General features: G+C 41.0%; 1 protein-coding gene across 3 annotated transcripts in view; it reads right to left on the bottom strand.

Annotated features, from left to right (window-relative positions):
- Positions 1-2843: 2843 nt before the first annotated feature.
- SLC34A2 (solute carrier family 34 member 2) overlaps positions 2844-27824 on the bottom strand; it is a 37347-nt gene continuing 12366 nt past the window's right edge. For 2 of the 3 annotated variants that reach the window (XM_056551612.1, XM_056551608.1), the window contains exons 2-13: positions 17102-17207; positions 14160-14285; positions 13919-14047; positions 12678-12821; positions 11657-11768; positions 10284-10479; positions 8703-8789; positions 7830-7944; positions 6267-6434; positions 6045-6161; positions 5832-5956; positions 2844-4089 (exon numbers count right to left, since the gene is read on the bottom strand). In XM_056551612.1, coding sequence (XP_056407587.1) covers positions 3514-4089; positions 5832-5956; positions 6045-6161; positions 6267-6434; positions 7830-7944; positions 8703-8789; positions 10284-10479; positions 11657-11768; positions 12678-12821; positions 13919-14047; positions 14160-14285; positions 17102-17204 — 1998 coding nt within the window. In that variant the 5' untranslated portion in view covers positions 17205-17207 and the 3' untranslated portion in view covers positions 2844-3513. Of the gene's footprint in view, positions 4090-5831; positions 5957-6044; positions 6162-6266; positions 6435-7829; positions 7945-8702; positions 8790-10283; positions 10480-11656; positions 11769-12677; positions 12822-13918; positions 14048-14159; positions 14286-17101; positions 17208-22685; positions 22797-27824 lie in introns of those variants that run through there. The other variant, XM_056551610.1, reaches the window with a different exon arrangement.

Genomic DNA, 27824 nt, shown 5'->3' with positions numbered 1-27824 from the left:
ATATGTCTATGTTAATTGTTCGGCGGGCGCAGTAGAGGGCTCAGAAGGGAAGGAGCGACAAATGGTTTTTGGGGGGCATGTCACCTTTAGGAAGCCCCTATGGTGCCAGAACAGCAAAAAAAAACACATGGCATACCATTTTGGAAACTAGACCCCTCGGGGAACATAACAAGGGGTAAAGTGAACCTTAATACCCCACAAGTGATTCACGACTTTTGCATATGTAAAAAAAAAAAATTTTTTCCTGAAATGCTTGGTTTCCCAAAAGTTTTACATTTTTAAAAAGGGTAATAGCAGACCATATGGGGGTGAAAGTCCTCTACTGGCGCACTACAGGTCTCAGAAGAGAAGGAGTCACATTTGGCTTTTTGAAAGCAAATTTTGCTCTGGGGGCATGCTGCATTTAGGAAGTCCCTATGGTGCCAGAACAGCATTAAAAAAAACACATGGCATACTATTTTGGAAACTAGACCCCTCGGGGAACGTAACAAGGGGTAAAGTGAACCTTAATACCCCACAGGGGTTTCACGGGTTTTGTATATGTAAAAAAAATATATATTTTTTTCCTAAAATGCTTGTTTTCCCCCAAAAATTACATTTTTAAAAAGGGTAATAGCAGAAAATACCCCCCAAAAGTGAAGCCCAATTTCTCCCGATTCAGAAAACACCCAATATGGGGGTGAAAAGTGCTCTGCTGGCGCAATACAGGTCTCAGAAGAGAAGGAGTCATATTTGGCTTTTTGGAAGCAAATTTTGCTCTGGGGGCATACCGCATTTATGAAGCCCCTATGGTGCCTGGACAGCAAAAAAAAAAAAAACACATGGCATACTATTTTGGAAACTAGACCTCTCGGGGAACGTAACAAGGGGTAAAGTGAACCTTAATACCCCACAGGTGTTTCACGACTTTTGCATATGTAAAAAAAAAAAAAAATTTTACCTAAAATGCTTCTTTTCCCAAAAATTTTACATTTTTAAAAAGGATAAAAGCAGAAAATACCCCCCAAAATTTGTAACACAATTTCTCCCGAGTACGGAGATACCCCATATGTGACCCTAAACTGTTGCCTTGAAATACGACAGGGCTCCAAAGTGAGAGCGCCATGCGCATTTGAGGCCTGATTTAGGGATTGCATAGGGGTGGACATAGGGGTATTCTACGCCAGTGATTCCCAAACAGGGTGCCTCCAGCTGTTGTATAACTCCCAGCATGCCTGGACAGACAGTGGCTGTCTGGTAATACTGGGAGTTGTTGTTTTGCAACAGCTGGAGGCTCCGTTTTGGAAACCGTGGCGTACCAGAAGTTTTTCATTTTTATTGGGGAGGGGAGGGGGGCTGTGTAGGGGTATGTGTATATGTAATGTTATCTACTTTTTATTTTATTTTGTGTTAGTGTAGTGTAGTGTTTTTAGGGTACAGTCGCACGGGCGGGGGTTCACAGTAGTTTTTCGCTGGCAGTTTGAGCTGCGGCAGAAAATTTGCCGCAGCTCAAACTTGCAGCCGGATATTTACTGTAAACCTCCGCCCATGTGAGTGTACCCTGTACGTTCACATTGGGGGGAGGGGAAATACCTCCAGCTGTTGCAAAATTACAACTCCCAGCATGTACGGTCTATCAGTGCATGCTGGGAGTTGTAATTTTGCAACAGCTAGAGGCACACTGGTTGTGAAACACCGAGTTTGGTAACAAACTCAGTGTTTTGCAACCAGTGTGCCTTCAGCTGTTGCAAAAGCTACAACCCCCAGCATGTACGGACAGCGGAAGGGCATGCTGGGTCTTGTAGTTATGCAACAGCTGGAGGCATACTACTTTGGCTGGGGATGCTGGGGATTGTAGTTATGCAACAGCTGGAGACACACTGATTTGCTACTTAACTCAGTGTTTCACAACCAGTGTGCCTTCAGCTGTTGCAAAACTACAACTCTCAGCAGTCACCGACAGCCAACGGGCATGCTGAGAGTTGTAGTTATGCAACCGGCAGATGCACCACTACAACTCCCAGCATGCACTTTAGCTGATTGTGCAAGCTGGGAGTTGTAGTTATACAACAGCTGAAGGTACACTTTTCCATAGAAAAAAATGTGCTTCCAGCTGTTGCAAAACTATAAGTCCCAGCATGCCCATAAGGGAATGCTGGGAGTTGTGGTGGTCTGCCTCCTGCTGTTGCATAACTACAGCTCCCAGTATGCCCTTTTTGCATGCTGGGAGCTATTGCTAAGCAACAGCAGGAGGCTGTCACTCACCTCCGCCGCTCCTGGGGCCCCGATCCCAACATTGATGCCGGGGATCAGGGTCCCCAGCTCCTGGGGTCCACGTCCCGCACCCGCTCACGTGCTCCGGAAGAGGGGCAGAGCGGGTTGCGGGAGTGACACCCGCAGCAGGTGCCCTGATTGGTTCGGCCGGTAAACCGGCCGACGAATCAGGGCGATCGTGAGGTGGCACCAGTGCCACCTCACCCCTGCTGGCTCTGGCTGTTCGGGGCCGTCAGAGACGGCCCTGAACAGCCTATAATTCTGGGTCACCGGGTCACTTGAGACCCGATTGACCCGGAATCTGCCGCAGATCGCTAGACTGAATTGTCATCATGATCCCCCTGGGCGATATGCCGCGATGCCTGCTGAACAATTTCAGCAGGCATCGGGCACCGGCTCCCCTCTGGCTAGCGGCGGGGGACCGGGATTTGACAGGACGTACTCAAACGTCCTGAGTCCTTAAGGACTCGGAAAAGGGGCCGTTTGAGTACGTCCTGCGTCCTTAAGGGGTTAAATATCACAGCATATCAGAACAATGTGAGGGGTGTACACGGTTTCTGGCTTGGCCTCAATAGTCAAAAGTTTAAGAATATTGTAAAAATGTTACATTTATTTACAGTAGAATATACATTTTCTTTAACTATATACATTGGCTTAATAACATCTACAGATCTGTATTAATTTGTACACAGTACAGAGCACAGACTGTATTAGACTATATTTGCCATTTAAAAGTTCACATCTTTATACTTACATGCATTCATGTAAAATCTTTATATTTTTCTTTAAGGGAACCTATCACTTTCATGTTGGCTGAACCACGAGTCAACAGGGCGGTCCCCGGTGACATCTGCCTGCACTTCTAACCCTGATTGATAGACCTCACCCTATACTTAAAATAAGAGGTACCAACAATCAAGGCTGGTGGGGCGAAGAGAAGCCACCTGGGTCCGGCCTGATGACTGGAGGTTCAGGCAACATAAAAGTGATGACAGGTTCCCTTTAACTGTATTTTTTCATTCTATCCACCTAATAGTCTATAGCAGCACTTAATACCTCTCTTTAGATCATAACTCTACACTTACAATATTGCCAATGATTGGAAATTCATGGACAAATTCATAATTTCAGCTACAGATGTGTCATTTTAAATCTTTTTACTACTTAGTCAAAAAATGTTATAGTCATTTGAACAGTACTGAAGAGCAGAAATTTTGGTCCATTTTGTGAAGTCTCTATAGTAGATGACCTTAACTTGCCTTACAAGGCGGTCAGTTTTGTAGTCTTTCCTTGATCTATGTTAGTAATAGATGGAAGCTCATCAGTCAAATCAACAACATTTTCGTGACACTCAAGAGCCTGTGGCTTGTCCACTGATGCTTCTTCATCTTCCGTTTCCTTGCAGCACTTACAGCATTTACATTTTTTGCAACAGCAGCAACAGTATCGGCCACAAAACAGAGTGAGGGAGGACATCCAGACATCCCAAGGCTTTAGGGAGTGCATCCATTTGGGCAGGAAGTCCCAGGTTTTTAGAAAATCTGGTAATATTCTGGGGAATTTCTTTTGCAAAACACTGATAATGATTGCAACAATAATTACAAACACAATTGGGACTGCGACTCCCACCAGTACCTGCCAACCGGCAATGGACAGGCCAAAGACAGCCAAGGGTAACAAGAAGAAGCACAAGATAAGATAGACAACTGCAAACCATCGGTATTTAGCTGTCTTGTCTCCCAAGCCTTTGGCTAATCTAATTGGTATCCTCATGAATGGGATAGGATACCAAATAATTATCCCTGATATGTTGAAGAAAAAGTGGCAAAGTGCAATCTGCAAAATATAAAAAAAATATGTTAATAATATAGTGAAAAAATACTTTATGCTAACAACTCTTGCTTATGATGGCTGTATATTACAGGAGATTTTATAAGAAAGGCCTTTCCCTGTTATAGGGTAAGTCCTAATACAAGAGCACAAAATGAGATGTGCCAACTTTAAATGCATCTACAGATGGCACTTTATCCATGTAAGTGCTAAAGAGGATCAATACTGAAACACTCTAGAGAACCTTTATGCTGGGTTCACATACATTATTCTGGTCAGTATGTTTAGCCAAAACCAGTAGAACCAATACAGAGAAAACTATGATGGAAAGATTTGCACCTTTTGCTTTGTTTTAGACCCATTCTTGGTTTTGGATAAAAAGACAAATTAAAATACTGTGTGTGAACCCAGCCTCAAGGTTATAAGGTCCTTTTATGGATAAATGAGTGTTTCTAGGAATGCCTGTTTCAGATAGTCAGCGATCAGGGAATGGGTGGTCAACAAGGATGAAGTTAAAGGGCTGAACAATCCAGCAATTGTTTATGTGGCCTGACTGCGTGATGAGTGGTGATCACAGAGATTGGCACTTGTTATTTTTCCCTGTTGGCCCATGTAAAGAGCCTATAGTTAAAGGGAATTAGTCAGCTCTATATCATGCTCAGAGAAATGGGCTGATAGCTAATAGGGAGATAAAATAAAGATAAAAAATTCTTGTTTTTGCACTATGCTCAAGGGTTGCAGAAGTAGCGCTAAGCTGCAGCATTAGAGTGTAAAATGACAAAATACACTACAGTCACTTTTTTCCATTCCAGCACTGGTACTCCAGTCACCCTGGTGCTTCTGTTTACATCAATAGGTGATGCACTCTCCCTGTTCTCCTGATCATTTCGAACACATTGCAGCCACCGAGGCTGCATTTGGTTAAGTTTGTCATCAAAGGGGCTGGGAGAGCTCGCCAGTAGGGCATGTTAAGTTAACAAACGCAACGGTGTGCACTTGAGTGGAACTGCCAAAATAGCAAGGTAAGTGAGTGTATTTTACACCCCTGGCAGGCTGTAACTTTTTTTTTTATCTTGGAAAACTCTTTTAAGAGTTAATTAAGTGATGTAGGATCACTAGGATATACCATCACTTGATATTTGGCAGGGGTCTGACCTCTGAGTCTCTAATCGTACCATGCTAAATTAGACATTATTTCACTTTTTTTTTTTAATGAGAGATAGTGGCCCTGATTTACTAAGAGTGGAGTGTAGTTTTCTTTGTGGGTTTTGTTTCCCCACAAGTATTTTTACACGATATTAACTAATGTTTCCCTACGTTTTGCACTTTTCCCTACATTTAGCTGTTTTATTAAATTTTTTTTTTTTACAACTGCTCTGAGCTGGGGGTTTTCCAGAGCTTAAATCCACCCCATTTTCTCTGGGGATCAAAAATTTTTTGGGAAGATGCCCCTTTTTTTTGAGACTATGCCCCCCTTTTCCTGTCTGACACACCCCTTTTTTGGGTTTTCTAAGTTAAATAAAGAGTTGGTTGGGTTTTTGAATTTTGGTGCAAATTCTGTTGCAGAAAAATTTTTTGGCGCAATGCAACAAAACAGGTCGGGTTTACAATAATAAATCAGGGCCTGTATTGCTACATGGATATAAGGCGCTTCATATCCTTTATCATATCCTTTCAAGTATATTATGAAAAAATCTTTCACATACTTTTCACTGAAATGCTTACATAAAGTAGCCATTAAAACATACCTGTACAGAGTTTTGTAAGGTGTCCCCCGGACTGGCCAGCGCTGCTAACAGAGCAGTTGTAGTGGTTCCAATATTAGACCCAAGTGTCAGGGGATAGGCACGCTCTATACTAATCACTCCAATACCTACAAGAAACAAGAGCCAAGTTCTAACAGAAAGCAGGAACAATATAACCATGTGGTACGTTATCCCAAAGTCATACGTGCTCCTTACCTATGAGGGGAGTAATTGCAGAAGTGAAGACTGAGCTGCTCTGCACAATGAATGTCATTCCTGCACCAACAATCATTGCCAAGTATCCAGTCAACCATGAGAATGGGAAGGGGAAGTCTTGGGTAGGAAAATAAGAGAGGACAGGTCAAAATCACAAAACCAGACGGGACAATTTTTTAATCTCTATGAAGAAATCATGAATGTTGTGTCCCTGATATTTACCGGTATTGATGACCTTCTTGATCACAACAGACACTTGCCCTTTCAGCATGGAGTTTAGGAGCTTGACAATCAAAATCAGACACAAACAAAGCACCAACAATGAGAGCGCCAACAAAATGAGTCCCACTGCTAGATCCGGGAGATTAGAGGATGCAAATATATGAGAGCCTGCAAGAGAACACACACACAGGAAGTTACTACAATGGCTTGTGATGCTTCCAATATTTTGTGTTCTCAAAGTAAGAAGAACTCTGATGGATGTTCTATCTAAGCTATTTGATCTGGGAATTATATGGTAGTAAGGAGGTCAGAGAACACAGAAGGAGAATACAGTGACCCCCCAACCTACGATGGCCCCGACATATGATCATTTCAACATACAATGGCCTCTCAGAGGCCATTGCATGTTGAAGGCAGCATCAACATACGATGCTGTTGTATGGCAGGGCCATCGCAGACTGCTTCAGCTGCCGCAGGATAGCTGTTTAAGGTGCCCCATGTGCTCCGGTGATGATCACTCACTTGTCCCCGGCACTCCGGACCATTCTCTTAGGGATCCCCTGCATGGCCATAACTCTCCTTCGTCATCATCACGTCACTGCGCACGCCGTCCCATCATCCAATAGAAGCGGCTTGCACAGCAACGTGATGATGACGATGAAGAGCGACGATCCCGGGCAGCAGTGACGGTCCGGAGCGGCGAGGACACATGGGGACGCGGCGACAGTGATGGAGGGCGACATCCAGGGCAGCGGTGATGGTCCAGAGTGGCGGGGACAGGTGAGTATAACTTCCTATACTTATCATTGCACGGATCCCTCAGCATACGATGGTTTCAACTAACGATGGTTCATTTGGTATGTTGAGGGATCACTGTATACTTTCTGAGAAAAGTAGCCGACAAAGACCAAACTAGCCATATTGTATTGGACGTTCCTATATACTTTGGAATTTAATAAATATACTATAGGAATTTCCAGTATGTAATAATTAGCAATTGACAAAATTGGATTTTTTTTTTTTTTTTTATCAAACATCTTCTAGTTTATCATGATGCTATACTGACATTGTCTAAACTATGGACTATTTCTAGGGATATGTTTCCACTCAGGTTTTTTTTGGAAAGGTTTTTCTGCAGTTTTTCAGCCAAAGTCAGAAGTATATTTAATTGGAAATATAAAAGAAGGATTTATACTTCTCCTTCCTACTGGATCCACTTCTGACTTTGGCTCAAAAACTGCAGTGCTAGTTTCCCAAAAAACGCCAAACAAAAACCTGTGTGGAAACCTAGCCTAAGGGTTGGCACAAAGCTGTGAACGTAACATAATAGTTTAACATAACCATGACTATTTACAAGGTTTCTTTATTTTGTTATTGGAGCAAATGAAAATAAAAGTGCATGTCTGTTTTTATGATCCAAAGTTGTATTGACTAAAATTGATTTACTATCATAACCTGGATATTCACTATAGTCTGTGAACATAAAGGACACTGTAGAGTGCAGTAGACATGTATTGGAAAATTGCTGCAGTCAAACATAATTATATTGACAGAATTACTTACAGGTCACTTTCACAGTCTCGTAAACCTCTGTCCATGTCACATTATTCTCATCTGTCCAGCAGAGTCTGTTGTCGGTACAGTTCTCTATACCGGGAACGCTAGCATTTATCCATTCCTGCAGAAAAGCAAGAACACACATAGATAAATAGATAATATATCGTTTATTAAATAAGATTTTCTTGAATAAAAAATTCTACTTGGCTATTTTTTCCCTCATGGTTCAGGAAATATCTCCCATAGACTAGATGAAGCAATATATTATACAGTTCAATATATTATGACAGAAGGTAAAAAATATACTGAATTGTAGATGTAACATTGTATTATATGACTTGTAGATGGTACATCTTACATCTAGATGATTGTCACCTATTGATGGGGTACATCTAGATGATTGTCACCTATTGATGGGGTACATCTAGATGATTGTCACCTATTGATGGGGTACATCTAGATGATTGTCACCTATTGATGGGGTACATCTAGATGATTGTCACCTATTGATGGGGTACATCTAGATGATTGTCACCTATTGATGGGGACCATCAGGAACTGAATTTTATTACAGGTTATGAGCTCAGATTCATAAAGTATTACTGACCCAATAGGAACTTTATGTGCCACTGTTAAGAGACACCATATTCTTCCGTAGAAGCAAAGCTCCTAGGATAGAATATATCACTAATACAGCATAAACTGCAGGTTCACCTATGTATAATAAAATCATAGACACCCTAAACTACAGAATACGAATAGACCCATATTCAGGATTTGAGTTCTTGAATGTAGATCACATTATTTTGTAACCTGTCAAATCCAGTAGTAAAGGTGGAATGCTTTGCTGTATGTTGCAATCCAAGAATGTCTTTATACCTTGTATCCACATTCTCTCTTGATCAGACTCTTATTGCTAGCAGCTGGATCTCCATTGGCTATGCCCTGAATGACATTCTTGTCAAGCTGCAATAGAAATACACATTTATGTGATGTACCTATAAAAACACATGTAAATATTGACTTGTGTTAAATGACATGTACACTGTACGGCTGGCCACATAAGGCAGGAAAAATCACAATAGATCATGCTTCCATTAACATTCCAGGCTGAACTGGAAGATAAGGAGCACATTTCTATTTAAAAAGGGGTAAAAAGGCCTAAAGTGGCCAATGATTAATGATCAATTGCTGATTTTTTTAAACTTAATTTGTAACATAGTTCAGATCAGCCATTTTGGCCAATTTTTATCTACCGTATATACTTGATTATAAGCCGTCCCGAATATAAGCCGAGGCCACTAATTTCACCCCAAAAACCCAGGAAAATTTATTGACTCGACTATAAGCCTAGGGTGTGAAATACATCATCCCCCCTGTCATCATCCAGACCCCCTTAACTAACACCCTCATCATTATCACCCTGTCATCATCCCCCCTTCATCATCACCGCCTGTCATCATCATTACCCTGTCATCATCCCCCCTTCATCATCACCGCCTGTCATCATCCCCCTGTCATCATCCCACACCCCCCTTCATCATCACCGCCTGTCATCATCCCCCTGTCATCATCCCACACCCCCCTTCCTCATCACCGCCTGTCATCATCCCCCTGTCATCATCCCACATCCCCCCTTCATCATCACCGCCTGTCATCATCCCCCTGTCATGATCCCACCCCCCCCCCCTTCATCATCACCACCTATCATCATCCCCCTGTCATCCTCCCAGACCCTGGCGACGACGCACAGGGTCAATGCGCATGAACGTCCTTGTGTGTTGTCGTCAAGGCAATGTCACTATTCCGGGGCCGAAGCGAGAAGAAGAGGCCCCCCCGTTGAAGATGGACAGCCCGGAATGACTATCCCTCCCCACCGGACGGTCCCTGCAGCACAGATGGCCCGGACCAGCTCACCCTTCCTTCCCACCGAGGGGAGGTGAGTACAAACTAAAGGGGGGGGGGGGTCTGGATGATGACAAAGGCCTCAGTGGTCTTCAACCTGCGGACCTCCAGATGTTTCAAAGCTACAACTCCCAGCATGCCCGGACAACCGATGGAGAGTTCACTCGAGTATAAGCCGAGGCGGGTGTTTTCAGCACGAAAAATCGTGCTGAAAAACTTGGCTTATACTCGAGTATATATGGTAATATGGACAGGCAACTCTAAGACTAAATTGTTGGTAGCAAATGTCTTTATGGTGGGGATATACTTTCAAGTGAATGAGACAACTTCAGTGAAACAAGCGTGTTAGTGGAAGTATGGAATAGTCTTCCAGTAGATGTGGTAAATGCAAACACAGTGAAAGACTTTAAGATAGGGACAAGGACTATTAGTAGTATACAGAATATTGGGCAGACTAGATGGGACAAATGGTTCTTGTCTGTTGACACATTTTATGCTTCTATGTTTATCTGATGATCCCCAGATGATCCCCAGATACCAGATTTATATACATACCTGAATAATTCCTTTAGTGAGGGGCTCTGTGATAACTTTAAGCATATCTGGGGCATCCTCTCCAGACTGTATATTGAAAGACTTGACAATAACGTTGGTGAGGTGGTACAAATACCCTGACGCTATTTCAATCGGCAACAGAATCAGCACTGACAGCCAGTTGAAAAAGTCATGGACTGTAGCTCCTGCGAATGCCCTGTAAGGAAGAAATGTTATCTTTCACTCATTGGACATAAGTTTCTTACTTAAAGGGGTACTCTGGTGAAAAGCTATTTTTTCTATATCAACTGGTGCCAACAGATTTGTAAATTACTTCTATTAAAAATCTTAAAAATTCCTTTGTTTGCTCCAAAGGAAGCTCTTTTTGTTTTGAATTTCTTTTCTGTCTGACCACAGTCCTCTCTGCTGACACCTCTGTCCATGTCAGGAACTGTCCAGAGCAGGAGAGGTTTGCTATGGGGATATGCTCCTGATCTGGACAGTTCCTGAGGCAGACAGAGGAGTCAGCAGAGAGCACTGTGGTCAGACAGAAAGGAAATTTAAAAAGAAAATAACTTCCTGTGTAGCATACAGCAGCTGATAAGTACTGGAAGGGTTAAGTTTTTTTTTAATAGAAATAATTTATAAATCTGTTTAACCCCTTTAAATTTATTATGTTGATGAGTCATGGTCATGGACACTGTCTTGAGTGACATGGAGTCACTGCTCAGCCCTATGGAGCTGTAGGCACTTCATGTGCATTTATATGGTGCTCCATACCGCATTATCTTACATAATTATTTTTCCCTAGGAGAAATACTATATAATACAGCATTCCTGATGGAGCATGGCCCACAATTTTTTCCTCTGTTGGATTTATAGGCAATTATCAGTGAGTAAAGTGCCAGTCGGCAAATCAGGAGGTGGGTGCGCTGGTTCAATCAGAAATCTACAAAAACATTTTTTTAAAGTCAGACTCAGACTGGCCTACAGGGGAACATGTGTCTCCTTCAGTGCCCCCCCCCCCCCCCCCTGATTAGCATAGAGACATGTCTTTGAATTTTTATACGTTTACACAAATTTGTGATGTTTTTGCTGCATCCTGAATATCTAAAAATGAGAAAAGCGGTAATATTTGCATGTAAGTTTAGGGTGGGCAGCCAGAGTAAGTTCTTCTGGTGGGCCCTAGGCATCCCAGTCTGATACCATGGTCAATTGTATCCAAACTATGAGTTCTCCAAAGGAAATGTACTATTAAAAAACTCAAGATATTGAGCTGAATTAACATATAAGTGCATAACAGGTAAAACTATCTCAACTACAACAGGAAAAAAAATTGTATGTGCTTCACTGGTTCCCCGTTTTCTTAGTTGACATAATAAATAATACTGTACCTTCTGAATTCATTCCGGTCACCAGACTGCATCAGAGCCACAATTGTGTTAGTGACTGATGTGCCGATGTTGGCTCCCATAATGATAGGTATGGCTGTCCTAACCGTAAGAACTGTCAACACACAAACAATCAGACAAACAACATTAATATTATGTTGCAATTTTCCGAACAACCCAAATGCTGTTCTTGATTTTCAGTACATTCATTATAAACGTCCATATTAACAATACCCACTTACTGCACTGCCATTCTTCTATGCTCTAGATTTGCTGATGGCACTGCACCGTTGGCAACCACAATATATATGCCACTGAACAAGAGCAAACATCATAATTTAGGAGATTTTAGGTTGTGTCATCTTCCAACCTAACAATGCCAAGATGTTACATCTAGTAATCTTGTAAGATCGTCTAAAATTTGTTTGCATTTAGGCACAGTTCACACTAACCATTATTTCCAATATTTGTTAGTAACCAGGCTTTGTGTGCCTTCATTTAATGGGCAAAGGACATGTGAATCCTGCTCTGCCAATTACTTCTCCATTAAGGGGTTTCAGAGTTAAATTAATTTATTCCCACAGGATAGACAATAAGTGTCATATGCAGGAGATCTAAGATCTGGGGCCAATTGCTGGAACTGGGCCCAAAAGTTTGAATGGCGTAGCGGTGCGCATGCTTAGTGCTCCATTCATTAATGGAGCTTTGGGCATGCACACTGCGGCTGTCACACCCCCTCCCATAGACTTGCATTGAGGGGGTGGGACATGACATCCTGAGGGGCAGGGCTATGACGTCACCAGCTTCCGGCGCCAGCTCCAGCGTTCGGAACAGTTTATTCCAAACGCTGAGCAGAGGAGTACCTCTTTAAGCTTTTTTTTTTAGTAATTGATGCAAAAATCCAAGTCATTTTAAAGGATTTAGTTTTTCTTGCAAATGGAACTGTGGCCAATTTGCACCTAAAAATATTTACATTGCAGAAGGCTGCAATATTTTTACAGTATATAGTATAAGGTACACTTACGTCCAGATGACACCATGCTGACCACAATAGATGATGATGTACTTGAGCTCTGGACAAGGACAGTCACCAGAACTCCAATAACCAGTCCAGCAACAGGATTGGTCAGTACAGAGTGGTTCTTGAAAATATCTCCTGCTGCCTTTCCTGTAATCAATTAATTTTAAGTTAGTTCAGAAATGTCAGAAGATACAAAAAAATTCATATAATAAGTAACATAACGTTAAGTATATAAATAATTATAGCCAAGGGAGTACATACCGTACTATAATACACATGCTCATGTTGAACTCTGCTCTTAGGCTAGGTTCATATTAGATAAGGGCTCTACTTCTGTAGTATATTAGTAGTGTACTACCAGTGGTATACATATACTCTTATTTTAAGAAGTGTGGCAGCCAACATTTTTGAGTCCCTGAAAATTATATATTCAGGAAAGGGAGAGAGCATAGTCATTAGTAGACTACATTTGGCCATTAAAGTGAATGGGCCTTGTGTAATATATATCGGCATACCCTTCTGCTGGTATGCCAACATATACTACAAATAAACAGCCCTTTTTGAACTCAGCCATAACTAAAAACATATAAATATAATATTGAAATAAAATAGTGTTCCTAACTTTTGAGTTATTTGCATGCTAGGAAATAAGTGTATCCTTCAATAAAATATGGTTTAAAGTTCCTACGAATTCCAAGAACCAATGAAATCAATGTATCCAAATCAGCTGATTTCATTCAAGTCATTTAAGTCAAATAACCATGCATAATCCTACAATAAGGGGCATTTATAATATATATTTATAATATTCACATACATTATGAACTATTGACATCAGAACAAAACTATTTAAAGGTAATGTCGGCTGTGTTGGCAAACTGTAGCTTTCCTGGTGCTAATGGTGGTTGGCAATCTTATAAAACCACCTTTATATTTCTCTGCCAAGTGTCCAGGAGGTGAGGCTGAGCTGCCTAACTTCCACAGCCTGGTACTCTTCTTCATGGGGGGGTTAATGGGGTGATTATAAGTTTGGCCACCACCATCAACTCCAGGAACGGTGCAGTTATCTTTTATATCCAAACATCTATCCAACAGTGTCTGCAGCTCTTAGCAGCAAATACAGCCAATAGATCTAATGTCCTAATGTACAGTTAACACCTAAAATAATATGATGTCTTTGTATTCATCAGTATTGCTCGTTGTCTTAATAGTCATCCAATGACTGTATGAAGACATTTTCTTACCTCCTACCAGTTGGAAGGCAGAGCTTAACACATCCAGGGAGCAAACAAAGAAATATAACAACGCCAACAAGAGGACAAATCTTGCAATTGACTTCAGAACCGAGAGGATACGTTGTTTTGTGTTCATTTCTGTGAAACAATTTTTTTAAATGAAATATTAAGACAGGCAAAAAAATTTGATATATATATATATATATATATATATATATATATTATACAGTATACTATACATTAGACGCACCTGACCACTTTGGCCCAGTGCTCTTCAGTTCTGGCATCTCCCATGGGTCAATTTCCTTTTCTTCATCTTTGTCTTTGCATAGCGACAGGGTAGAGTAAGATGGAGGTACTGACTCTGCACCATATTCTATATAAAAAAATATAGAAATGAAATTATTACATCTATTTAAAGGATTCGATCTTAAAGGAACATTCCATTCATTACATTTTATACTGCTGGTTAGTTTGTTGGACATCAGTAAAAAATCTGTGACTTTACAGCTTGAATGTATAAGCTTAAAGGGGGTTGTCCATCCCTAGAAAAAAAAATTAAATTGTCTCAGGATGAAAAAGAAGTCATACTTACCTGCCCCGATCCTCTGCTTTTTACTGCATGTGGACTACCCCTTTAAACATGTTTAAATCTCTTTCCTTTAATTTATTTAGGTCCCATGATGCACTATTTTAGCATTCATTTTAAATATAAATACCCTGCAAGAAGTCTGATTGTCCCATAACTGATGAACAGCGTGTACAGGGTTATTAGGCCATACGCATGCCAGATAAGGTCACCTTTTTGAGCATCAGAAAAATTATAATCAAGGTGTCATTTAAAACGGAGGAGTTTGATGACAAATTGGTTGTGGGCTTGATGATGAATACCCCTTGACAAAGTGTGAAACTGCCTCTAGACCTATGTAATGCGGTATAGAAGAATAGAGGGCTTCTACGTCGATGGAATCTATGTGCATACATGTCCCTGACTAGTAGTGATAAGCGGCATATGCCGTATTCGAATTCGCGATATTTCGCGAATATGAGGACAAATATTCGTCCCATACTCGTGAAATTCGAATATTCGTTATATTCGTGAAGTTTTTTTGAATTGAGAAATTTTGCTATTGCGAATGCGAAATTAATAGCGAAATTTCGCTCGTCTGCACATGTGCGCTATAACATCACGCGAGGGACACTGCTAGGGATGTTTCTAATCTCTGACAACTGTGCTTGCAGAACTCTCATTGGCTCACAGGCATAAGTAGGGCAGAATTTCCACGAATATTCGCAATGCGAATATTCGCAAGCATAAGCCTTTCGCCTCACAGTCTCATCCCTGGGTCTTTAATGAAATGATACAAGCATTGCATTTATCAGTTGAAGGAGATCCCTACAATGTTGAAGTTGAAGGAGATCCCTACAGCTCTAAAATAGTTTGAAAAAAAGACGAATATTCGTAATAGCGAATTTTAATCGCGAAATTCATAATATTCGTGAATTTGCGAATATGAATATTTGAATTGCGAATATTCGTGAGCAACACTACTGACTAGGGATCCATTATTAAGAAACTGTCCTCTGCAGCACAGGGTTCTTATGTTTTGTACCCTATTAATTCCAAGATTCCTCACTGGTAGGGAAAAACTTACTTTTTTGTACACCATAGGAAACACTATGATACATTGTAAGGACATTTACAGTATGTCTATATGACAGCCCTTTGATTGGGGAGAGAATCAGGGGAGTAATTATATATATATATTTGACATTCGACATTGGACCACATATGGGTTAAATAGGTATAATCTGGACTGGTAATAGCATTTGAATTCACTCCTTTGTAAATGTACTCAATCCCCATGTTTTCACTGGCTTTAATTCAGTAAATGCCTCTGTGTCTACTTTCATTCAGAGCGTCCGCCGCCCCAAAGAGTTAAATGCCGGAGCGAGAAAACTCTGTGGTTTGGCTCCGCCCCCATCGGGCATCATCGGGGGCATAGCTATGGGCGAATATGGAAGCGCCGTATGAGTTTTAACACACTGGCGTGCTCACTGGCGCGCAATCCCAGCAACTCTGTGGGAACTCTGCCACTGCAGCGTTCGTGTTATCTTGAACTAAACAGTGAGTAAAACTTCTGAAACTGCTATTTAAGCTGCTTTTATGCTGAGAGTTAGCTAACATAGTTGGTTTATGGTGTGTTTTGTTGTAGGGAGTATCCATACTTAGGGCCCCAGGGCTAATGTAAGTATATACATTGGGCTATCCCGCGAGAACAAGCTGTGCAAATGAGGGGTAAGCCTGCAAGAATATGTGTTTCTTTTAATTTTTTACAGATTATCATCCATTGGAAACATCTTTGAACGTAATATCAGCCCTCTGGGAGCCAGTTTGGGGACGCTATACCTATGATCTCTTATGCATACAAATGCTCTGTGGGGTATACACCAGATATGGGACTGTGGGTCCATGAAATATCATAACACTCTCAACCCTGGTTATATTTGTGCTAGATTACATTTATACAGTTTCCCGAGGGTTTCCCCTGAGGAAGCAGGCGTGTCAAGCATTTGCAGAAACACGTTGGGATTGGGAGAATTGTGTAATTACCTATGGACATTTGAGAATTTACAGCATACAGTGATGGTATTGTGGGATACAGTGAATTTTTTTTGTGATTATTAGTTCTTTAACCCCCAGTGTATGAGATGATCATGATATGTGGCTGAAATATATGAGCTTCTGATGATCATACAGATATGGATTGACTATTTGTGCTCTATGTTTTATCTACACTAGTTTGTTTCTGTTTTTGGTATCCATGTTTGATTATTTGTGGTGAATTTTAATCTGCTATAGTAAAAGCTAAGTTTTAAATGACACCTTGATTTTTCCTGAGGGGATCATATTATAATTTGTCCCATAACTGCACACTTGGCAACTGACAATAGTGGACAGAGAGGTGATTGGCTTATGAGTGACACAATTCTGGGGCCTGACAAACTTGCGTAATGAAAATAACAGCCAGATGATGCTGCAATGCAAAAAAACATGAAGTAACAGGAAGTTCTGGGACTTTATAATATCATATCTAAAATGTAAAGGTAAGAAAAACACATAAACATTATGCAATGGGTGAGTTTAATTTAAAAAAATAAGTGATTATTATATGATAATGATAAGCTTACCAGGGGGAGCATCTTCATTGCCATTAGGGGTAGAAGTGGAGTACTTTGGAAGATCTTCCACACCCTCTGGGATATGGTTCTGAAATTCTGGGAAAGGAGCCATTGTCTACAAACAAAGAGAAAAGAGAACATGAACATGAGTAAGACACCTGCAATTATATGTCTCCATCACAGATTAGTCCCAGCATTTCACCATGTTCTACAAAAGAACCCATTCACCATTCAGTATCCTTAAGCAATAAGGTGGGAGATGAGGAGATGACCCATCACCTTTAATGGCAGGAAAGCACCCACAATGCTTGTGAGGACTGTAGTTAGGCTTAGAGGTAAAAGAAAGCAAACATCTAATCATGTGCAATATACCCATCCCGACAAAGGGACAAAGTAAAGAAATTGGAGGCTATGAGGCTATGATATTTATTTAATACAACCATAGATTTTCTTCTCATAAAAGATCATGACTAGATAAGGACAATGGATCGGAGATGTCAATGCTGGATTGGAAAATTGTTCTCCAAGATTAATTTACAGATTGACAGCCTAAACCAATGGCTTTTTAAAGAATGGACTTTGGGGGAGAGTTATCAAAATCTGTGCAGAGGAAAAGTACACCAGTTGCCCATAGCAATCAATCACGTTGCTTCATCAATTTTTAAGAGGCTCTTTTAAAAATGAAAGAAGCAATGTGATTTGTTGCCATGGGCAACTGGTGTACTTTTACTCTGAACAGGTTTTGATAAATCCCCCTTATATTCAGGTAGGCACCATTTGGGGGCACTCAAGGGGCCCAGATAAAGGAAATTGTTCTTCATAAATTGGATAGGAACAATTCTGTCTATAGCATCTAAAGGTGGTCATACATTGTTAAATGCTGTTCCCTTGGCCGACAGCTATCTTTTCCAATCTCCCAATACCCATCCACATCCGATAAAGCCGAATGTCCAAGTGTCCAAGTCTCCCATGACATCATCTTTTGGGGGCAGAGTTAGGAGGCTGTCATGCACTTTAGACAGTAGACCAGAAGTCGGCAGGTTCAGATGACTTTTGAAAAAATGTATGGGCACCTTAAAGCTGGTCATACTGGTCAGCTGAACATTTATCTGGTCTGCAACTATATCTCCCCATCCCTGTATGCGCGCTTGGTTCGAGCAAAAATATTGAGAGGGGAGAAATCTGCTATCAGACTCCTCTAGCAGTGGACGCATTACATGGTTGGTCAATATCTCCAAAATTGGCTGTTTGACCAACTTTATTGTATTGTCTATGAGCCGCTTAACCAGCTTCGAGTTATAATGTAAAAAAAACATTTGCACATGAAAGCAGCTATGGTTAGCATATGGAACGCCACTACCTATGCTTGGTTACATACATGACCCTCATCTCTAGTTTATATTGACAATAACTATAAAGTCTGCATTATACTAATGTGCCTCTCCAAGCGTAAACTGCTACAAGGTGAAATACAATTGTAAGCATAGGAACCACACAAAAAACTGTGCCAAAAGACTGTACATCAGTGAATGCAAACATTATCCTCCCATTGTTTTAATTACAACCTCTGCAATCTCCAGCTAGACTATCTTCCTTAACCTGCTGGGTAAGCTATGAATAATGACCTTTATTACACATAAATCAATTTTACACAATCGTGAACTTGTATGGAGGATGAGACATTATGTCATAGATATAATGCAAACAACAGAGTCCACTCAAATGAGGGTACAGGTAAATATACCAGGGCTGGACTGTCTACTAAGTAACCTATGCACATGCATGGAACTTTGTAGAAATAAAATATAAAGGCATCCATATGAAACAGTCAGGACCAAAGTGCATAATCTAGAACTTCAATCATACCAAGATTCCTCTTATTACTAGACATATGATATCTGTCAGTAAACTATTGGCTTGGCCTCATGGGAATGTTTTTCCTGTAAAGCAAAGTTGTTAAAATTCTATTATATATTTTAAGAGTATATATGTGCTGCACTATCTCCCTTGCTGGCATACATAGTAGAGAAAAATATGTAATGTACAGCTATACTGAGCGTGCAACTAAGGGTAGGGCAAAGCAAAGAAGGCACATGGGAATTAGAAAGTATATATATATATATATATATATATATATATATATATATATATATATATTTATTTATAGTGCATACCTATTGGCTGACAATTTCCTTGTCTCCATAGACATATATACTCAGTTTAGCCGAGTGTCCATATTTATTTTATTGTTGGGGCTATAAACCATTTTCAGACCCCTCTTCTCTGGAGACCAAGGTTCAGCATGCCTAAACGCCCTTTTACAAGGTCCATTTCTAATAATAAACAACAACCTTTAAGGGGTTGCCCCCTCGCGGGGAAAACCCTTACTAGAACCCCCTTAAAAGATAACCTTTATCGATTTACTTGTAAAAATTTACCCCACACCTATTTAAAACTCCAGCGGTATGGATGGTTTGTATATAGTGGTATTGAACTTCCACTATACCAGGGATTATTGTGTGGTCCAGGTATAAGCTGATTACTGAGTGCTTATAATTCAGCACCCCTTAGCTGCTGGTACCACTTCATTTATTTTTACACCCCCAATAGCACCCCCTTTAAAAATAAAGTAATCAGTTTATACCTGGACCACACAATAATCCCTGGTATAGTGGAAGTTCATTACCACTATATACAAACCATCCATACCGCTGGAGTTTTAAATAAGTGTGGGGTATATTTTAACAAGTAAACCGATAAAGGTTATCTTTTAAGGGGGGTTCTAGTAAGGGTTTTCCCCATGAGGGGGCAACCCCTTAAAGGTTGTTATCGATTATTTTGCCCTGTAACCTCCAGGGACTTTTTTGTTTTTGGTCATTTCCAATAATCGGCCCATGTAAAATAGACCAGTGATCTCTAGGCAAGCGCTTAACAGCTGATTGAATCTTTCTGAGCAGCCAATTAAATCATCAATATCATCTGTACGTTTCGATGCCTAAACAGGGGATTTGCAGCCAATAACAATGATCTTAAATTAGCCATACAGATTTGTGCTGCTTGGCCCTGAAAAGCTCTGCGAGTGCCGATTTGGCCAAGCTTTCTCATTTTTTACTATTACTTATTGTTTGGAACAAATTGATGGAAGTCTATAGGCAAAACAAGTATATGAAATGGGACTTTAATTCTACTTTTGTGTGCAGAAAACGTCATCACCTAACATAATAAGCTGTGACCAATTACTTAGCTATATCAAATATATATACATTTTTTTACAATACCTAATATTTATTAAAATATTTATTCAATGCAAATAAATGCAGCAATATCATAAAGCCCATTCTCCCAGGAGAAAGCCAAAGAATGTGAAAAGCATAACCCTGCGTATATATATCCTCCACCATAGGTTACCATGTACCTTGTCCTTCATGTTTATAGCTGTAGACAACTGGAAGGCAATTATTAAATGATTAAATACAATTCTATCCCATCGTATACCAGCGCATAGTCTATGAATATATTTTAAACAGCTCATAGGATGAATGAAAATCTGAACCACTGCTGGTTGTATTTTATGTGTAACACTTTTGGTCATATTAAAGGGGTATTCCGGGCAAATTTTTTTTAGCCCCTATCCGAAGGATAGGGGATAAGATGTCTGATCGCAGGGGGCCCACTGCTGAGACCCCCCGCGATCTCACTGGAGCACCCGCATTCTATGTGGGTGCTGAATCTCCAGTTTCAGAAACCTCCGGGTTTCCGGGACCGGGGACGTGACGTCCCGCCCCCTCCATTCATGTCTATGGGAGGGGGCGTAACGCCCCCTCCCATAGACATGAATGGAAGGGGCGTGGTGTGACGTCACGTCCCCAGTCCCGGAAACCTGGAGGTTTCCGTTACTGGAGATTCAGCACCCACATAGAATGCGGGTGCTGCAGGGAGATGGCGGAGGGGTCTCAGCAGCAGGCCCCCTGTGATCAGACATCTTATCCCCTATCCTTTGAATAGGGGATAAAATGTTTTCGCCCGGAATACCCCTTTTATATATTGTAGTTCCAATAATGCAACATGTAAAAGCATGTAGACAAAATGGTGCTTCTTTTAGATTTAGAATAATGGGCACCACCAGTGGTTTCATCAAAGTTGCAACCTTATTGGTTGATATGGAATATTGCTCTACTTTTGCTTTGAGTATAGGTGTCACTACGGAACGTTCTAGTGAAAGCTATTTTCTATTATGCTATTACACAATAGCAACTGTATTCTATATTTTAAGGCTAACAGTTTTAATTTATTTTTTTCTTTGAAGCAATTCCTTATATGCTACAGGTTAACCTACACTATGGGCATACACTGTTGTGGTACAATAATAAAAGTAACACAAGTCTATGCGGTAAGCAAACAGAAGTCACATTGTAGGTAAACAAAATCAACAGTGTTCTCGTCAAGTGCTCCGATGAGCAGCCGGAATGTGGAATATGAGACTACTTTCTTGGACAAGAGGACGGTATTATAAGACGGTTTGCTGGATTGGCATGGAAAATAAGAACTTCTGATATAAACATCTAAATGTTTATCTTTATTGAATATGTATCCTTTATGTATATAGAAATGTGCCACAGCTAAGCTTGCCATTAGGCACAACATATGCTACTTATATTACTACTCATTGTAAAAAGAATTGCACCAAAACTGCATCAAAAATGTCATAAAGGAAAGTTCCTTCCTGCTACATGTAGTCATGTAGACATGCAAGAAAAAAAGTCATCTAAACAAAAAAAACAAAAACAAAGATACATAAGGCTGGAATCACATTTGAAGTGGAGTGAACACAAAACAAGTACTGGATAAGTCTTTGCTGTATACATTTCCTTCCTTTTGAAACCGCTTTCTGTGTGTTCTTGACTTCAAAAACTTCAAGTGTGACTCCAGCCGAATTGTATGAGAAAAATTTAAATTGCCTTCTGCTACATGCAGGTAAAAGAAAATATAAACCTAAATAAAAACACATAAGGCTGGAATCGCTGTTTTAATGGCAGTCTTCAGTGTGTTTTCATATACTTATTCTGATACAGCTGTATCTAAAATTGCTAATAAAACTAATAAAACAGCATGTGTGACTCCAGCCTAACTGTAGGATAAATCTGTATACAGCATAAAAAGGAACAGAAGAATACAGAATACTACAACAGCTAATACATTTACTATAGCTATTACTACTACTACTAATAATAATAATAAACATTATCATTTTATGTATAGTTTATTAGTAAACAACACATTAAATAAAACATTACGCAAGGTCTTATTCACACATGGTATTCTGTTTTAGCACAGAAGAGTGTATAGTAGACCTTGCAGCTCTAACACATGCTTTTACAACAGGTTACAGATAGGAAATGCATAAAGTATATAGCAGAAATGTTATACACAACTTTACAGCAAGTTTGAAGAGCACCTTAATAATTTTAACAGCCTAAGCTACTGTACAATAAATAATAATAATAATAATAATGACTGTATAAGTATACTACTAGTATGGTGGATGTGACTTAGGATACTAACAATGAAATAACTCCATATGAATGTGACTCACCTGATGTTCTGGTGGAAGAGGAGGCAGGTAGGGAGAGGTGTAGAGGAAGGATGCTCTGAGCACTTATATACAGAGTAATATCTGTGTCTACACACCCAGGTGACACAGTGCCATCCCTCCCCTCCTGACTTAGCACTGCCTTCTTATCTGACTCCCTGACCACAGTCTTTACAATCAGCACTTTCCAATCTGGGAGCTGATAGGGAGGGGAGTGGGTGCTCAGTCTGTTATCATGCCCATGCTGATGACAAAGGGGCCCGGCTTACACAATAATAAAAAACTGATAGGAGAGCTGCACTGTGCTGGAGAGGAGGTGCATCTGACTTTCCATGTGGAGATGAGGGTGGAACTGTTGCAACCTGAGCCGCCTGTTCTGAGAATCCACAGCTCAGTCTCTCATCACAGGTTTTTGATAAAGGAAATCAATATATTTTAAGATCATAGCGTCAAGTGTATCTTTTGTAACAACTATCTACACAACATGTCCTTGGATCTGGTTTGAGCCAGCCAGCGTAACACATTAATAGTTGGAGGGTCACTAAGGCCATGCTGGAGAACATATAGCATCAGGGCAGATACAAAATAGGAAATTCTTGACTCTACTATCTTACACCTTTAGCCTCCTAGTTCCCTTACATGCATTTTAGACATTCGCGGCAGCAAGGCACAAGTTGAAAAAACTTTTTCTGTAGGTACCCATACACATGGAAGAGCTTTCGACCCAGTGTTGGTTAGGCCAGCAACTTTACAGACCCCTCCTTACACATCAACATTTGTCTCAGGGAGGACTAAGCCATTACTAGGGCCCTGGTGGCTTATCTTTACAAGAAGGAAAGGTTTAAGCGTTAAAATCCAACATGTAGGATCCTTCTCTTACTTGGCATCATCAAGCGGGAGAGTTTGGAGACCCCCCTCCCCCTACATACACACACATTTCAGTCCTCCTGAAACCAGTGAGTTTAGCCACTTTTTGTAATGTGTATAAGAGCCTTTAGATTGGATCCCCCAAGCCCTACTAGTGAAAAGCCAGAGGCCAAGTATTTATGTTGGAAGTAGAAAGACAAGTGCTCCATAGGATAATATTGTTAAGCCCCAGTGTGAGGTAGATAACAAATGACTGCTCACTCTGGGTGGTTGTGTAGCTTCATACACAACAATGATGATGGCATACAAATAGTAGGTCGTCTTCTGCCCTCCAATCACTGGTATATGCAATGGACAAGGATGGCTTCAAGGAGGGACCCGGCTTAAATGTGGCTGACCGACCACGACAAGGTATGGAGGATAAAAGAGGATTTTATTGACCAAGATGGAACGCGTTTCGCTGCGTGTTGCATCTTGGTCGATAAAATCCCAAGTGTTTATGTCAGACAGCTTCACTAACCGCCTATAGATAGGCGTGTTAAAAAGAAACATACTTGATAATTTTTCCCTAAATCTCATAGAAATTGGCACAGATGGGCTACAGAATGACTAAATACGTTCACAATTCTAATTTATTTTTCAATATCTTTACGTTGGTCAAGATTTATGTATGATCCTTGAACATATAAATTAAGGTATATTCTTGACGCATTGCTTATAGGAAAGAACAGTTCTGTGTATACACCACCAGACGGAGTATGTACACGGGAATTCTAAACAATTTTGATATTACAATCTTTATCACTGAAATTGCAACACTATGTACATTATGTCACCCCATACCATTATCCTGGGAATAGGAAAGGTATGATGTTCCCTCGTGAAGGCCTCGTCATGGTGTTGCCCTTGTGGCCTCCAGCTATCATTGCGTCCGAGACAAAACAGTACTCATCACTGAAAGGCTTAACCTCCATTCCAGCCTCCACTGCCATCTTTCTTTGCACCATGATAGCCTGAACAGGAAGAAAGAACACCTGAAGCTGGATGTCTGACTTGTAGCCCAATGTCGTCCAACTGCCTTATGATGGTTTGTGTAGACACTGTTCAACGCATTATTCTTAGTATGTGACATACGATTTCAATCACAATACAGAATGGATCATAACATGCCCTTCTTCTAATATGATGACCTATTTATGCAGAGGTTTGCCTCTGTTCACCATTGATGTCAACCCAGTTTATTGTTGGTCTCCAAACCACTGTGACACCCAATGTTGAACAGCGCTGACACCTTAGCCTACACACCTCGCGATCTGCCAGAAAAATAAGCCAAGGCCTCTTAGTTCAAGGATCCGATCCCTCTCAGTTTGCGACAAGTAGCAATAACTAATGTAATACACAAAACATCCCAGAGGTCCCAGGGTAAATAATATATGCAAAAGAACCTAAGGGAACCCCCTCAGGGGAACCCTAAACTAAACACCCCCCCCCAAAACTGTAACTTTATTGGACTCCGTAGAGTAATTGTAACCAAATTAATTAAAATCACAGCGTAACTCTAGAGTCACGCTGTGATTTTAACTAATTTGGTTACAATAACTCTACGGAGCCTATTTAAGTTACAGTTTTAGGGGGGTCTTTAGTTTAAAGGGGTTATCCAGGAAAAAACTTTTTTTATATATCAACTGGCTCCAGAAAGTTAAACAGATTTGTAAATTACTTCTATTAAAAAATCTTAATCTTTTCAGTACTTATGAGCTTCTGAAGTTAAGGTTGTTTTTTTCTGTCTAAGTGCTCTCTGATGACACGTGTCTCGGGAAATGCTCAGTTTAGAAGCAAATCCCCATAGCAAACCTCTTCTAAACTGGGCGTTTCCCGAGACATGCGTCATCAGAGAGCACTTAGACAGAAAAGAACAACCTTAACTTCAGAAGCTCATAAGTACTGAAAGGATTAAGATTTTTTAATAGAAGTAATTTACAAATCTGTTTAACTTTCTGGAGCCAGTTGATATATATATATATATATATATATATATATATATATATTTTTTTTTTTTATTTTTTTCCCCCCTGGAATACCCCCTTAACTCTACCAGGACCAAGGGCGTACAGGTAAGCCCTCGCGTCCTGGGACTTAAGGACCAAGGGCGTACCTGTACACCCTCAGCATTTCCGTTCACCACCGGTAACCAGGCAGTGAATGGAATGGGATGCCTGCTGAAATCGTTCAGCAGGCATCCCCTGCCAATGCCTGGGGGGTCCTGAGACCAATTCAGACTGGTGTTCTGCAGCGATTCCGGGTCATACGGGTCTCTGTTGACCCGGTGACCTGGAAAATAAGGAGGATCGGGGCTGTTCAAGACAGTCTCGATCCCCCTGAAGGGATAGGAGTGAGGTGGCAGGGATACCATCCCTCCTATCCCTGCTATTGATCGGTCAGAAGCGACTGACCAATAGCAGATCGGGGGAGGAGGGTCAAAGTTTGGTTCCCCCACTCTGCCCACCCAGGGTAGTCCGGGCAGAGCGGGGGAACTGTCCTGCAAGCGGCGGGTGGTGATCCTCTCCCTGATGCGACGGCAGTGATGAGGTGCTGCTCCCTGGTGCGGTAAAGTTGCCTAGCAACATCTGGAGAGCCACAGTTTAGAGACCCCTATACAGTGGTCTCTAGACTGTAGCCCTCCAGATGTTGCAAAACTACAACTCCCAGCATGCCCTGACAGCTGTTTTCTGTCTGGGCATTCTGGGATTTGTAATTTTGCAAGATTTAGGGTACAGTTTGGAGATCACTGTGCGGGGGTCTCTAAACCGTGGCCCTCTAAATCTTGCAAAACTATAACTCCCAGCATGCATGAACAGCAAATGGCTGTCTCGGCATGCTGAGAGTTGTAGTTGCGTGCCTCCAGCTGTTGCATAACTACAACTCCCAGCATGCCCTTCGGCGATCAGTACATGCTGGGAGTTGCAGTTTTGCAACAGCTGGAGGCACACTGGTTGGAAAATACTGAGTTAGGTAACAGAATCTTACTCAAGATTCTCCAACCAGTGTACCTCCAGCTGTTGCAAAACTACTACTCCCAGCATGCACTGTCTGTCAGTGCATGCTGGGAATTGTAGTTTTGCAACAGCTGAAGGTATGTCCCTCCCCCCCCACCTCACCCCATGTGGTGTGGGGGTTTACAGTGAGCTTCCTGCTTCAAGTTTGAGCTGCGGCAAATTTTCCGCCGCAGCTCAAACTCACCGTAAACCCCCGCCGGGGGAAAATGAACCCTAAAAACACTACATTACACTACACTAACACAAAATAAAGGGTAAAACACTACATATACGCACCCTTACACTTTCCCTCCCCTCCCCCAATAAAAATGAAAAACGTCTTGTATGGCAGTATTTCCAAAACGGAGCCTCCAGCCTTTGCAAAACAACAACTCCCAGCATTGCCGGACAACCAATGACTGGCCAGACATGCTAGGAGCTTAGCAACAGCTGGAGGCACCCTGTTTGGGAATCACTGGCGTAGAATACCCCTATGTCCACCCCTATGCAAATCCCTAATTTAGGCATCAAATGCACATGACGCTCTCTCACTTTGGAGCCCTGTCAAGGAAACAGTATTAACTGTATGTTGCGAAACATATGGGGTATGTCTGTACTCGGGAGCAATAGCGTTACAAATTTGGGGGGCTTTTTCTCCTTTTACCCCATATATAAAGGAAAAGTTGGGGTCTACACCAGCCTGTATTATTTTACACTAACATGCTGGTGTTGCCCCATACTTTTCATTTTCACAAGAGGTAAATGGAAAAAAAAGACCCCCAAAATTTGTAACGGAATTTCTCTTAAGTACGGAAATACCCCATATGTGGACGCAAATTGCTCTGTAGATGCACAACAAGGCTCAGGAGTGAGAGCGCACTATGTACATTTGAGGCCTAAATTGGTGATTTGCACAGGGGTGGCGATTTTACAGCGGTTCTGCCATAAACGCAAAAAAATAAATACCCAGATGTGACCCCATTTTGGAGACTACACCCCTAATGGATTTTAGTGGGTAAAAAAATTTCATTTTCACATCCAACTTTAACGAAAATTTGTCAAACACCTGTGGGGTGTTACGGCTCACTAAACCCTTTTTCCTTGAGGGGTGTAGTTTCCAAAATAATATGCCATGTGTTTTTTTTTTTTTTTTTTTTTTTTTGCTGTTCTTGCACCATATGGGCTTCCTAAATGCTACAAGTCCTCCAAAAACCATTTCAGTAAAATTCACTCTCTCCAA

Source organism: Hyla sarda, chromosome 1 (genome assembly GCF_029499605.1).
Source record: "Hyla sarda isolate aHylSar1 chromosome 1, aHylSar1.hap1, whole genome shotgun sequence".
Classification (NCBI taxonomy): domain Eukaryota; kingdom Metazoa; phylum Chordata; class Amphibia; order Anura; family Hylidae; genus Hyla; species Hyla sarda.
Note: the sequence above shows the minus strand (reverse complement) of the source record. Positions and strands in the feature narration are given on the sequence as shown.